General features: G+C 33.4%; 1 protein-coding gene across 1 annotated transcript; it reads right to left on the bottom strand.

Moving 5' to 3' along the window:
- Positions 1–2,302: 2,302 nt before the first annotated feature.
- LOC120168880 (trehalase-like) lies at positions 2,303–7,038 on the bottom strand. Its single transcript, XM_039177152.1, has 10 exons — positions 6,295–7,038; positions 6,005–6,124; positions 5,705–5,820; positions 5,518–5,618; positions 5,317–5,426; positions 5,132–5,204; positions 4,879–5,046; positions 4,429–4,516; positions 4,224–4,323; positions 2,303–2,707 (listed from the first exon to the last, which is right to left on the bottom strand). The coding sequence occupies exons 1-10, from the start codon at positions 6,900–6,902 to the stop codon at positions 2,407–2,409; spliced, it is 1,785 nt and encodes a 594-aa protein (XP_039033083.1). The 5' UTR covers positions 6,903–7,038; the 3' UTR covers positions 2,303–2,406.
- Positions 7,039–13,493: the final 6,455 nt, after the last annotated feature.

Here is a 13,493-nt window from a genome sequence, read left to right as displayed (position 1 = left end):
TCTCCTTTGATTCTATCTCCATCAAAAGCACACGAAGCATTTCATCTCGAATCGATCACGTGGTTGAGAGGTAGGGACGGTGAGTATTTTTTTTTTTAAAACTACTTGATTATTTTATTTTATTGAAATGGGTTTGTGGGTTTTTTTTCGAATTCCTTGTTAGATGTATGGGTTTAGGGTTTAAATCCTACAACTTTATTCGATTGTTTGTGTTGTAATATATTTTGAATTGGGTTTAGGGTTTGATTTTTCTATTAGGGTTTGCATTTTAGAAACAAATTTTCGAAGGTGAGTTTATTTTGTTGAACGGAATAATGCACTATTTCGTTATTTTGGAATGGGTTTTTAAAATAGTTTTCTATAATCTTTGGGGTTGATTTTCGAATGAGTTTTGAATAGGTTACATATTTTTTAATGGCTTGTTCATAACCTTTGAACATTATTGTATATCTTAGTTCGAGTTGAATTCATTTGGGATAGGGTACTAGGAGTATTTTTTTTTGTTTTTATTTGGGTTTCTAGTTAGAAATAGTGTTGACATTTTCTGTTTGAAACTTATATTTGGATTTATAAAGGATAAGAAACTCTCTAATGGATAGGTTTGATTCTCGAAGCATCTTTAGTTGTTCTCGACGAGATTTTGTGTACGATGGAGAACCGAAAAAAATGTTTTTGCAATAAATTAGCTCCTAAAGAAACTTCATGGAGTGATTTAAACCCTGAAAGAAGGTAATATGGTTGCTTAAATTTTCCAGTAAGAAAATTTGATACTTTATTATGTTAGTTGGCTTCAATAACAAATGTGTATATTAATTGAAAATGAAAATTTATTTATTTCTCTTATTGCATCATGGTTGTAGGTATTTTGAATGGTATGATGGTAGTATGCCTGAAAGAGCAAATCAATTACTACGACAATTACGTGACAATGAACGAAATTTAGCAAATGAAAATAAAAGACTTAGAAGACAGATTAGAAGTTGTGGAGGTACTTTAACTGGTGACATGAACAGTATGCCATTGGAAGAGAATGAAAGTGTCCAAAGTGAAGTGAAAGAGAATGAATGTATGCAAAGTGAAGTCAATGCCAATGAATTAAAATGAAAAATTAAGTGCATGAAAGGAAAAGCTAAAGCATTAAAGAAAGAAAAAGAATTTTACAAGACACTTTTCATTTGCTCTATGTTGTGTGTCATATGTATCTTTGTGATAGTAGTACTTATAATAACACTTTAGTGTTTGCTAAAGAATTAATAGGTTCAACTGTGTTTATGTGTGTAAGTCAAACAAAATGTTTAACAATATTTGTCATATCCAAAATGTGAAGTGTTGACGATTATGTCAAATATTAAATGCAATTCACATAAACATTAAAACACATAACATTAACTGCAATCCACATAAATAATGAATGTTAAATACAATTTGTTTTATAAATTACTCAAGCAAATAGCCTAGCTTGGTGGCAAAATGTGAAGCAATGCACCCGAGAGACCTAGGTTTGAATCCTCCTTCTTGAATTTCACAAAACAATTTTTTTAAATGAAATTCGGACAAAAGAAAAATGTTAAATACCATTTGTTCTTACATTTCACAATTTTAACTTTGCACCAATAAGAGAGTGACACGTGTCACTCTCTGATTGGTTCAAATTTTTAATATAAAAATATAAATCATAATTTTAAAAAATGATGTGGAAGTGCCACGTCAGCGATCTGGATGACATGGACGTCCACGTCACTTTGCTCTTCCACGCGTGCGCGCTACGTCAGTATCCATTGTTGACCGTCAGTTGACTGACGGTTTCCATCCAGCGTGAATTATTTTTGACCTAAAAATAAACGTTCGGTACCCAATTATTCCAAAAAAAAAAACTATATGGGTAAACTTGATACTACTGTCAAATGTTAGGGTCATTTTGTTGCATTATACATTTTTTATAATTTTAGAAAAATGAGTTTTTTTAAATAATGATTTAAGTGTTTTTCTTTTATAATCTTTTTAAAATTTTATAAAGACGAAATGTTTCATTTAATGATAAAATTTAACAACTGTGAAGAACCTAAAAGTCTAAAATAGTTTAGACATCTAAATAAGCAAAAGAGTATAATTTAGTCGCTTATTTTTCTATTAAGCCTGTAGCTCTTTTTGCAACAACTTCATAACCAATTTCACTACTAGATATACCAACATCAGTTATAGAACTAAATAAATTTCATGAAACATGCATGGAATATTACTCTGCCTATACCAAATCATCCTCATAATTTAATTTTCCAGTTGAGCTCGTATTAGTATCAATGTCTATCACAAATGTTTGGAAGCCAAAAAGAATTGCAGTTCTATTATGTAGTTATGAAACCATAAACCTTATTCGTTTCGCCCGAAACACGGGTTTTAAGTAGGTCAGTTGCAGTCGATGGATTTGTTTTCAGGCCATCCGAACTCCTCCAAGAATGCCAATACAACTCCATTTGACCAACCAAAACCAGTCTGTGGTATGTATTCGCCGCCACCACCATAATCGCCACATATTTCCACATTATATTTCTCGTGCATCGCTCCCGTCTTCTTGTACGCAACGTAGTTGGTTCTCATCCACCTCTCAGCAATGTCTTCGGCTACTCTTCTTGCGTTTGTTGATGCAGATCTTGACAGACCTTCAACTATCATATGCTGAAGGGGTGCCCAACCATTTGGGAAGTCCCTGTTGCCATTTTATTTCTCAATAAACGGTAATACGTAGGGGTGTTCCCTAAATAACATATACTAAATATTTTATATTTTTGGTTAATTCAGTTAATTCGGTTAAAACAGAAGTTTAAACACTCTTAGGGTGCGTTTGGTTCACGGAATGTAAGATTATCAGTGAGAATAAAAGATTACCAGGGAATAGGATTACTGGGAATGTTGTATTTTGTGTTTGGTTGGTTTAGCAGGAATGTAAGATTACTGTGTTTGGTTAAAAAAATAAAAGATTATTAGAATGCATATTTGACCAAATTGTCCTTATTATATATATTTTTTTTAACAAGTTGAAAAATATTTATATATTTTCTTTAAAAAATTTAAATTCATAAAATTTATATATTTTTTTTACAAAATTGAAACTATAAAAATGTTTAATGAAAGGGTAAAATTTTATTTTAACCCCCGAACTTCATATAAATTTTAAATTATAGACTTTTTTTTGTAAATCTAAAATAGTTTAAGGATAAATTTGTTATTTAACCTTCGTAGAATTTTTATTATTCAATGACAGAATACATATATTTTTGAAAAAAAAATTAAGGGCATTTTAGTCTAAAACTTCGGTAATCTAACAATACCTAAAAAAAATGGAGGTAATGACATTCCTGGTAATATACCCAAAAAATCCACTATTGGTAATGTAAGATTACCGGGAATGACATTCCCGACCAACCAAATGGGGGAATGTGGATTCCATTCCCATGGGAATCACACATTCCCCCAACTAAACACACCTTTAAGGCTAAGTAATATATAATAATATATATACCATATTAAAAATTTACGGTTATTTCAATTAACCGACCTTTTTTTATTTGAATTAACTGATAACTGAAGTTTAAAAAAATTCATTAACCATTAATCGACCGAATCTAAAATTAACTAACCGATTTACTAAAAAACTTCAGTTCGATCGATAAAATCGATTTTAACCAAAGTTTGAACACCCTAGTAATATGTTTAAATTAACTTTTACTTTTATAATGTTATCCTAATGAAAAGACAATGAAAAGATTTAGGGTAAGGTACATAAATGATGCTCCAACTATAGGATATTATTTTATTAAGTCTCGACTATTAAAAGTTATGAAATGATTTCCAACTATAAGATATTGTTTTCTTGAGTCCCTCGACTATTAAAAGTTATAAACTGGTCACCCGAGATTCGACTATTCATTATGTTTCGAACTCGTTATTTTTCGTCAAAAAAATAACAATCATCTGAGCTGGACGTTAACCTGCTGACCGAGATATGATAGTCATTTGAGATTATGAAATCAACTTTTATCATTTCTCGATCAGCAGGTTAACATTCAACTCATACTGCCATCAATTTGTTAATGAAAAAGGACTAATTCGAAACATAATAAATAGTCAGATGACCATTTTGTAATTTTTAATAGTCAAAATTCAACAAAATAATATCCTATAGTCGGGAACCATTTGTGTACTTTATCCAAAGATTTACTAACCATTGTTGTCCTGAATTTGTTAAAGAGGTTGCAATTCCAGCAGCACAAAGCAGGCCTGAAGTTTGAAGACTTTTTGTAACCTTTTCCACCAAATGAATATCTTCACATCAAATGCATCAAAAGATTATTTTTTAAGCTTTATTCCATTTCAAGTTTCAACTTGTAAAGCAAATAGAAGAAGTCCTTGAATTCAAAAGTTGCAAACCTGAGTTGAACACATCAATCCACAAGGGAACAAAGTTGGAAGCAAACACCTTCTGGTTTTGGTTCTCAGCTTTCCATGTCTGAGGTTCCTGTTGGATCATCAAAATCACTGAACTTTTAAATTTAATGTATTTTATTAACTGTTTTGTTACATGATATTAGGGGTGTTCAAAAAAATCCATAACCGTTAATCGTAATCATTAATTGGAATAACCGTTACATTTAACAGGTTAATTAACTGATCCGTTAATGCTAAACTGTATCGATTAACCGAATCGTTAAAAATGATGGTTAATGATTAAGGTTTCGGGAGCGGTTAACTGTTTTTTAACGGTTTGGTTACGGTTAGAAAAATCTTATAACCGTTATAACGGTTAACAGACTGTTTAAGCTAAACAGTATGGTTAATCGTACATGAACAACACTACATGATATGGCACTTGGGGACAACCTCACTGTCAGCACCATTGTCGAGCCAATAATCCAGCCATTGTCCCATGTGTTCATTCCAAAAAATAGAGCTGAATGCCTTTTGTCTTTTCTGTGAAGCTCTTAGGAAATCCTCAGACACAGTATTCTCCCCAATAGTTTTTGCCAAGAAGGAAATGTCAAGTTCCATCTATATCAAGAAATGAATATTATTTGTCAGTGAAACCCATGGGAGAACCAATCTCAACATTTCATAAGTTTAAGTATTAACATACTCTTAGTATGAATATATTTAAATCAACAGGCACGATTGTTGTTGTTGCCAAAGTTGTAATATCTGAAGAATTCCTGCAACATTAGAATTAACTACGAGATTTCATTCACGTCTTATCAGAAAAAAAATCAGTAGGATGGTTCTTTAGTTAACCAATAGCATCCTCTACCCTTATAATGTTAGTACCTCATCCATCTTGTGCTGAAATCCCATCCAGATTCAGCAGTTGAGGCCAGCTCACGGTAAAATTGCTGTTTCTCTGAAACATTCATGAACCTGGAAGCAAGTTCTTCATCCTGGTTGATAAAACAAGCAAGTCAAAACAGAAAAAAAGAAATGAAAGGGCAGAACATTATCAAGATAAGCAATTTGGAGGGAAGAACACACTATCGTCGATGATTCAGGCCTTGGCTTGTTCCACATTGCGTAATACCGATTTAAAGAGTGATCACTCTGCTCAGCATCACAGATAATCAATTCATGGATATCTATATAGAATCACATAATGTTAGGAGGATGTTTAAAAACATAAACATTGAAGAAATTGCTCAACCAAGTATTTACACAGTTTTACCTGAGTTCCAAAACTGATACTCTATAATCAACGGCGGGAGAGATTTCCTAATAAATTCGACATCACCGGTTCGATTGTATATCTCATAAACCATTGCACTGAGGAGGGGAGGCTGGCTACAACAAGTAGCTTGAAGCTTTTAGACAGAAATTAGCACAAAAGTAATTTTCAATGTTTTGATCTAATCTATGAAATGAACAGAAAATTGGAGAGTTAAAAGAAAACCCAAATTTTCATTTGTTGATACAGATACAACGTTTTTGAAACAAAGGTAAGAAAACAACTGAACAGCATTATTACCTTCGGTTGGTATAATAGGCTCTTGCACCATTGAGAACATGACCATATGTGTCTAGCAAGAAGATAAGATTAGTCACTATTGCTTTTGCAGTCTCGTACATTTTACTTGCCAGCAGGCCTCTGCGCAACCGTAATAACATCAATTCCCATTACGATTTAAACCAATATATATTGATTGCGACGACTGTTCAATCTCAATTACCGATCTGAGTCATATCCCTTGATCCTTTATGATCTTAAAAGATAAACATTATGATGAAGGTGGAAGATGAAAGAAATAAAGAACTAACCTGATAACCCAATAAGAATCCCAGTAATAAATCTCTCTAAACCGAGAACCAGGAATCATTACGGGCTTTGATAAAGGAAGCAGAGTATGCAAATCAGGGTGATCATGAACCGAGCTCGAAACTTTCCTACTTAAGTTATTCCACAAAGCATGGATCTCCAATGCCCAACCTCTCACTTCTGGATTCTCCACCTTGGACAAAAAGTCATGAGGCTCTGGTACAAAATCCACTGGCTCAGAATAGACAAGGTCATCCCCTGCACCATTAAAGTACTTTCCAATAAACCTTTCCAAATTCTCAACTGGAACTGACCCATTTGCCATCCTGGGAAGTTTATCAAATGTATCCCGAGTGATGGAAAGATTAGACTTTAAAGATAAGTCCACGTAGTCTTTGGGATCAAAATTTGGCTTCCCATAAGTTTGCAAAGCAGTTTCTTGGACACGTTCGAGGAAACTAACTAATGGTGTTGCGGGAATCACGGGACCCGAATAAGCTGAATGTGAGTGAGTAGCGGCCATCGGAGGCAGCGGCTGTGAAAGAAAGAGTACATAAAAGAGAAAAAGGAACTGCTTTTCACGGCCGGCTTGGTAATAAAGCGAGGCCATGATGGCGGAAAGCGAAGGAGATTGAACGAGACATGGATTAACGAGTGTTGAATTAGAAGGATTTGAAAACCTAGGAAAAGGACGGCCTTTTTCAGTGTTTTCTGATTGCAAAATAATGGGAATGGGGATATTTGGTTGGATTGACGTTAAGGACGATGAGGACAGGCGTAGGCTAGAAAGGCATACATTGGATTTGTAAAGAGTTTTAAAGTTGACTACAACTATTTTAGCCAAGTGGATGAATGTAAATTATTTGTTAATAAAATAATAGTATGAGTCTTAATCTTTGAAAATATCTGGACATGGCGTATTTATTATTATTATTATTATTATTATTATTATTATTATTATTATTATTATTATTATTATTATTATTATTATTATTATATGCATAGACGCATAAAATTAAAACTTAAAGGCCAAAAGGATGGATGTTATTAACTTGCACCGAATCTTCGATAGAAAGGAATATATTGACATGCCCTGCGTAGAAAAAATAATAATGGGGAGGCTAATTTGACGTTGGGAATGCCATGTACAGATGCTGAAGCTTGAAGGGGCTAGTGGGGGCATCCCCTCAAAATAATTTTTATATATTATTAAATTTGTCCCCGTCAAAAAGATGTGTATAATAAATTAGTATTATATTTAATTGCCTAAAAGAATGTGTATATTACTTTGGAATTTAGAAACCACTTAAATATTATTTATTTAAAAGAGCTCACATTTACTTATTTATTTTATTATTTTACTTATAAATGAATGGAAATATATTCTTCTTTGTCATTTTTATTTCAAGATACAAAAAGTTCTTTGTGCTTTTTCTTGATTGATTGTTCATATTCTTTGAGTTGTCTATCTTTTATGAGTTGAAGACTTTAATCAAGTTAAGTATTTCATTTAAGTTGAAGATAAGTTTTTTCTTTGTTGGAGTATTCTTCGACTAAGGATGTTGCATATCGTTTGCCATGTTATCTTTTTATCATGAAATCTAGTAGGCAATCTATTTGGGATGTATTCATTGTTAGAGAGTTTAAAAGTTAGGAAAAAGTAAATCCCGAAAAGAATTGTTCTTTTCTCAATCACATTGGAGATGATCATTGTTCACCTCATAATAATGTTGTAAGATCTTGTGTGGATTTGATGAAGCAATCTGGACCTATTGACAAAGTAATACATCGAGAAAATTCATAACAAACTTTAAATAACAGGCTACGAGTTACGACTTCGATAGATGCTATTAGATGATTTCCATTTTAAGCTTGTTCTGTTAGTGATCATGATGAGACACTTGATTCAATAAATCGTGGAAATTTTATTGAGTTGATTGAGCTTTTGGCGTCCTATAACGATGATGTTAAGAAAGTTGTGTTGGAAAATGCCCCTAAGTATGCTAAGTATGTTTCTCTGATATGATCTCGATTTTGTGTTCCGAGTCATATATGAGTGTGCTCAATCGTGATTCTAGTAAGAACTTCGTAGTAGTTTGGTTGAAGACTGAAAATGCACAAACAACGTTACAAGAAGGGAAATATGTATGCATAAATATGTATGCATAAATATGTATGCATAAATATGTATATGAAATTAATGGAAATGATAGAATAAAGTATAAGAAAATTGTAAATGAAAGAAGTGTGGTGGTGATAATGGTTGAATGGATGTAATGAAAATGGTGAAAGATGTTTGTGGTTCACGTAGAGAATGATAGTAATTCAAAGGATGGATTTTGACCCTCTAACTATATGTGAGTTAGGAACCAACAATTTAATAAGGTGGAAAGGTAAAAGTGGTAGGGTATGGAACGTGACCCACTAGCTATATATGAGCTAGGAATCAACACTATAACAAAAGGGAATGGATGAAGACTAAGAGACTATCTTAAAGCCGATAAATTTCTACAAGAGAACAAGAATGAAAACAACCTCTTAAAGATGTTTTATATATTCAAATGTGTGTTTACAATGAACATAAAGATGCCTATTTATAGTAGAACTAGGTAGCATATAAAAAAGGTTACAAAAGAAAGATGAATGCTCATCTTAATGAACTGGAATACACTTGAATGCTTTGTCCTTTCTTCTCATCTTCAAAGCTGAATATTCTAGATTATTTTGTGGATGAATCTAGACAATTTGAGGTTTTAGCCTTATTTTTTTTCCAAATTAAGAAGGACTCTTGAGCTGCCTTGTATTTCTTTCATATGAAGAGAAAGGGGGAATGAATGTGGACAAGGATAAATGTGGACATCCTACATGTCCAAATCAGCCTGTCTCTTCAAATTCCTTGCTGATTTTATCACTTAATTTAGTGATTAAATGAAATAAAATCAGCCTTCATTGTTTGTTCCCTTGTAGAATATGACTAGCCTTCAAAAGATGATAAAGCCTTGAATGCAAAGTTTGAATGTTAGTTATTGCATGTTCCCTTTCTTGAACGTGAATGACCTTTAATGGGTAATAGCATCAACCTTGAATGCCTTGAATTGGTGAATTAAGATGACCATAAATTGTTTGTCTCTTGGTAGAAGATGAAAGGACTCTTCCTTGGCTCAAACTCATCCAAATTATCCCTGTCTTCAATAAATCGATCATATCTTAAGCTCCCGATATCGGATTGAGATGATTCAAAAGGCGTTGGAAAGATAAGAGATAGAGGAATAATTCCCAATTGATTTATGGAACCAAAAATGTCTGTCTCGCATCCAAATTGGAAGACACTCTGACTGATATTCTTGCATATGATGAAACCATTCGACTTCTCTCATGCACCTAAACGCAAAGGTGAACTTTATTCAATCTTTAATTGAAAACATACATGAAGCAATTAGGAGTTAGTTTAATAAATGAACTAGTTTAATTAATGAACTAACTTTATTCAATGAACTTGTAATCTTGAATGAATTAGTTTGATGAATTGATGAATGAACTAGTTTAATCAATGAACTACTTAGTTAAATGAAGTGCATAGCTAAATGAACTACATGTTTAAATGCAATGAATGCTTTAATGAACAAAATACTTATTAAAAGAAATGAATGTTATGCAAATTTTTAAATTCTCATGCAAATTCATGCACAAGAAAAGTAAAGTATTTCTCCCTTATTATTTCTCCTTCCTCACGTCCCAAGCTTGATGTAAACACACTTTCCATGGATTCTTGGAACTCTTTATAACAAAGGAACTCGTAAACAAGTAAAAAGAAGATGAAGTAAGGTAGAACTCCCTTAGAGTTAGCCTTAATGATCTTCCATGGTGTGATCAAACAATGGAGAAAATTGATGCTTATCAGGATCACATAATCTCCGCCCTATTTAAAGCACTTTATCCCCAAATCGACACCTATATCATAAGGAGACAAGTCAGCAATATTGAAGGTTGAACTGACATTAAACTCACCTAAAAGATCTAATTGATAGGCGTTATCATTGATTTTCATGACTATTTGGAATGGTCCATCTCCCTGAGGCATTAATTTAGACTTTCGTTGAGCCAAAAACCTTTCTTTCTTCATGTGTAACGACACCCAATCTCCTGGCTCAAAAGTAATTCGTTTACGACCCTTATTTTCTTGCTGCTCGTATTGTGTAGTTTGCTTTTCAATGTTCTCCCTCACTTGTTGATGAAGCTTCTTAACAAACTGAGCTTTGTTAAGTCCATATTTATTCACAATTTGGTCAGCGGGTAATGGTAACAAGTCTATCAGTGTTAATGGATTAAACCCATACACCACATCAAAAGAAGTGTGCCCTGTAGTAGTATGGATTGAATGGTTGTATGCAAACTCCAAATGTGGTAAACTCTCCTACCATGTTATCAAATTCTTTCGAATGATGGATTGAAGTAACATGGAAAGTACTCGGTTCACCACTTCAGTTTGGCCATCAATTTGAGGGTGGCAAGTGGTGGAGAATAGTAATTTAGTACAATCTTACTCCATAGGGCTCTACAAAAGTGGCTTAAGAACTTCACATCCCAATCAGACACAAAATTTCTGGGTATACCTTGTAGCGTTAAAATTTCCTTGAAAAACAAAGTAGCAATATGTGAGGCATCATTAGTTTTGTTACAAGGAATGAAATGAGCCATTTTGGAAAATCTATCATCAACTACAAAGATGGAGTCTTTGTTGTTCTTTGTGCGTGGAAGCCCTAGCACAAAGTCCGTTGAATTAAAAATACTGGATTTCTATGCATATCATTTTTATCCCTTGAATTGAAAGAAATTAGAATTCGCAATTCTCGCATGTGGTAAGGGGATAAAATATTTTCAGGAATAAACAAATCATAATGATTTTTGTCTTTATTTTCAGTCATTTTTTGATGTCTTGCAATAGATTCATCAAAATTCTTTTTAATGAATATAGTTTTTTTTTCTTGGTATCTTTGATTAATTTGGTGTTTATCTTTATGAACCAACGAAATACTTATAAATTGATATAGAATAAATTGACCATCATTTTTTTACCAACAGACGAACTGGCTCGATAATAAATATTTATTTTTTTCAGTAATTTTTTAAGAGTTAAATTCTTTTAAATCCGCTTATCCATCCATGGTGCTTCCAGTATGGGCAGTGGTGTGTAAAGTCCACGTTACATGACTTTAGATTTGGCCTTCCTGCAAGTAATGCAATGCTCAGATAACCTTTCCACATCTCGTTTCATTTTGGGCCAATATAGGTGTTCTTGAAGTATAGCCAAAATATTTGCTATCCTAAAATGTCCAATTAATCCTCCTCCATGGGCTTCCTTAGTGAGCAATTCTCGCATGGAACCTTGAGGGACGCATAGTCTCCCTTCCTTGAATAGGAAACCATCATGCTTAAAGTATTTATCAATCTCCCCTTTCTCACAAGCTTTGTAAATTTCTCCAAAATCAGATTCAGAAACATATAAGTCTTTAATAAAAATAAAACCCAACAACTTAGATTCCAAAGAGTTTAAAAGGACATACCTTCGTGACAATGCATCAACAACTATATTCTCCTTACCTTTCTTGTACTTGATAACATATGTAAAGGTTTCAAGAAACTCTACCCATTTGGCATGCCTTTAGTCGAGTTTATGCTGCACCAAATATGTTTCAACACCTCATGATCGGTGTGAATGATGAGCTCCTTAGGCCAAAGGTAGTGTTTCCATTACCCTCACAAGAGCATACATCTCCTTATCGTAGGTAGGAGCGTACCTCCACTTAATTTCTCACTAAAATAGGGTATAGGACATTCACCGTGAGATAAAACTGCTCCAATTCCTACACCTGATGCATCACATTCAATTTCAAAAGTTAAATTAAAATCAGGTAGAGCAAGTAAAGGGGCATAAATTAAACAATCTTTATTGCTGTTAAAGGACTTCTCTTGATCTTTCCCCCAAAAGAATTTAGAATTATTCTTAATAAAGCTTGTTAGTGGGATTATTATAGTGTGTAAGTTGGGGACGAATCTCCGATAGAAACTTGCAAGTCCTTGGAAGTTCCTAACTTGAGAAATGCTTGCTGGCCATGGCCACTCTTCAATGGCTTTAACCTTCTCTTTGTCAACCTCCAAGCCTTTAAAACTCACAACGAAACCTAGGAAAACAAACATGTTAGTACGAAACGTACATTTTTTTAAATTAACAAATAGTTTTTCCTTCCTCAAAACAAGTAAAACCGACCTCAAATGTTGAACATGTTTTTCCATGATTTTACTATAGATTAGAATGTCATCAAAGTAAACCACACAAAACTTACCCAAAAATGTCCTAAGAACATGATTTATTAACCTCATAAATGTACTTGGTGTATTAGTTAAGCCAAAAGGCATAACCAATCACTCATAAAGGCCTTGCTTCATTTTGAATGCCGTTTTCCACTCATCACCTTCCTGCATTTGTATTTGGTTATAACCCTCTTAAGATCAATATTGGAAAAGAGGTTAGAACCGCTAAGCTCATCTAACATGTCATCTAAGCGAGGAATATGGTGACAATACTTTACCGTAATTTTGTTTACTACTCAAAATCCACACACATGCGCCAAGTTCCATCATTCTTTGGCATAAGTAGAACCGACACGTCATATGGACTAAGGCTTTCCCTCATGTGGCCTTTTTCCATCAACTCAGATACTTGCCTTTGTAATTCCTTAGTTTCTTCGAGGTTTCTTCGGTAAGCTGGTCGGTTTGGAATGATAGCTCCAGGAACAAAGTCTATTTGATGTTCTATGCCACGAATAGGTGGAAGCCTACTTAGTATTTCTTATGGAAATAGGTCGTCAAACTTTTGCAATAAAGACATAACAAAGTAGGTAAATTTTGATCAAGGTAGTTAGTTTTCAAAAAAATTTCCTTGTACATGAGCACAAGTGCTTTCTTTACCGTCATTAAACACTTTTTCAACTCTCTCTCTTTAGAAAGAATGATGATTTTCCTTCCCTTATTTTGATCACACTCCTTTTCTTTTACCTCAATTTTGGTCTCTCCCTCTTTGGCTCTTTCAAATTTTCCTCTCAATTGAATTTGGTCTTCATGTATTGACATTGGTGAAAGTGGAGCTAAAGTGATCTTTCTTGCCCCATTGGTGAATGTATTCCGGTTGGTATCATGGATC

This window comes from Hibiscus syriacus, unplaced genomic scaffold (assembly GCF_006381635.1).
Source record: "Hibiscus syriacus cultivar Baekdansim isolate YM2019G1 unplaced genomic scaffold, ASM638163v2 tig00111723_pilon, whole genome shotgun sequence".
NCBI lineage: Eukaryota > Viridiplantae > Streptophyta > Magnoliopsida > Malvales > Malvaceae > Hibiscus > Hibiscus syriacus.
Note: the sequence above shows the minus strand (reverse complement) of the source record. Positions and strands in the feature narration are given on the sequence as shown.

Bases quoted from the DNA above. Each gene is read 5' to 3' on its own strand.
- LOC120168880 (XM_039177152.1), bottom strand. From the start codon at position 6,902: ATGGCCTCGCTTTATTACCAAGCCGGCCGTGAAAAGCAGTTCCTTTTT. The intron at 6,125-6,294 runs GTTAGTTCTTTA...ACGGTTGCGCAG, and splicing joins GATTCTTATTGGGTTATCAG to AGGCCTGCTGGCAAGTAAAA. The intron at 4,324-4,428 runs GTTTGCAACTTT...TTTGATGTGAAG, and splicing joins GATTGATGTGTTCAACTCAG to ATATTCATTTGGTGGAAAAG.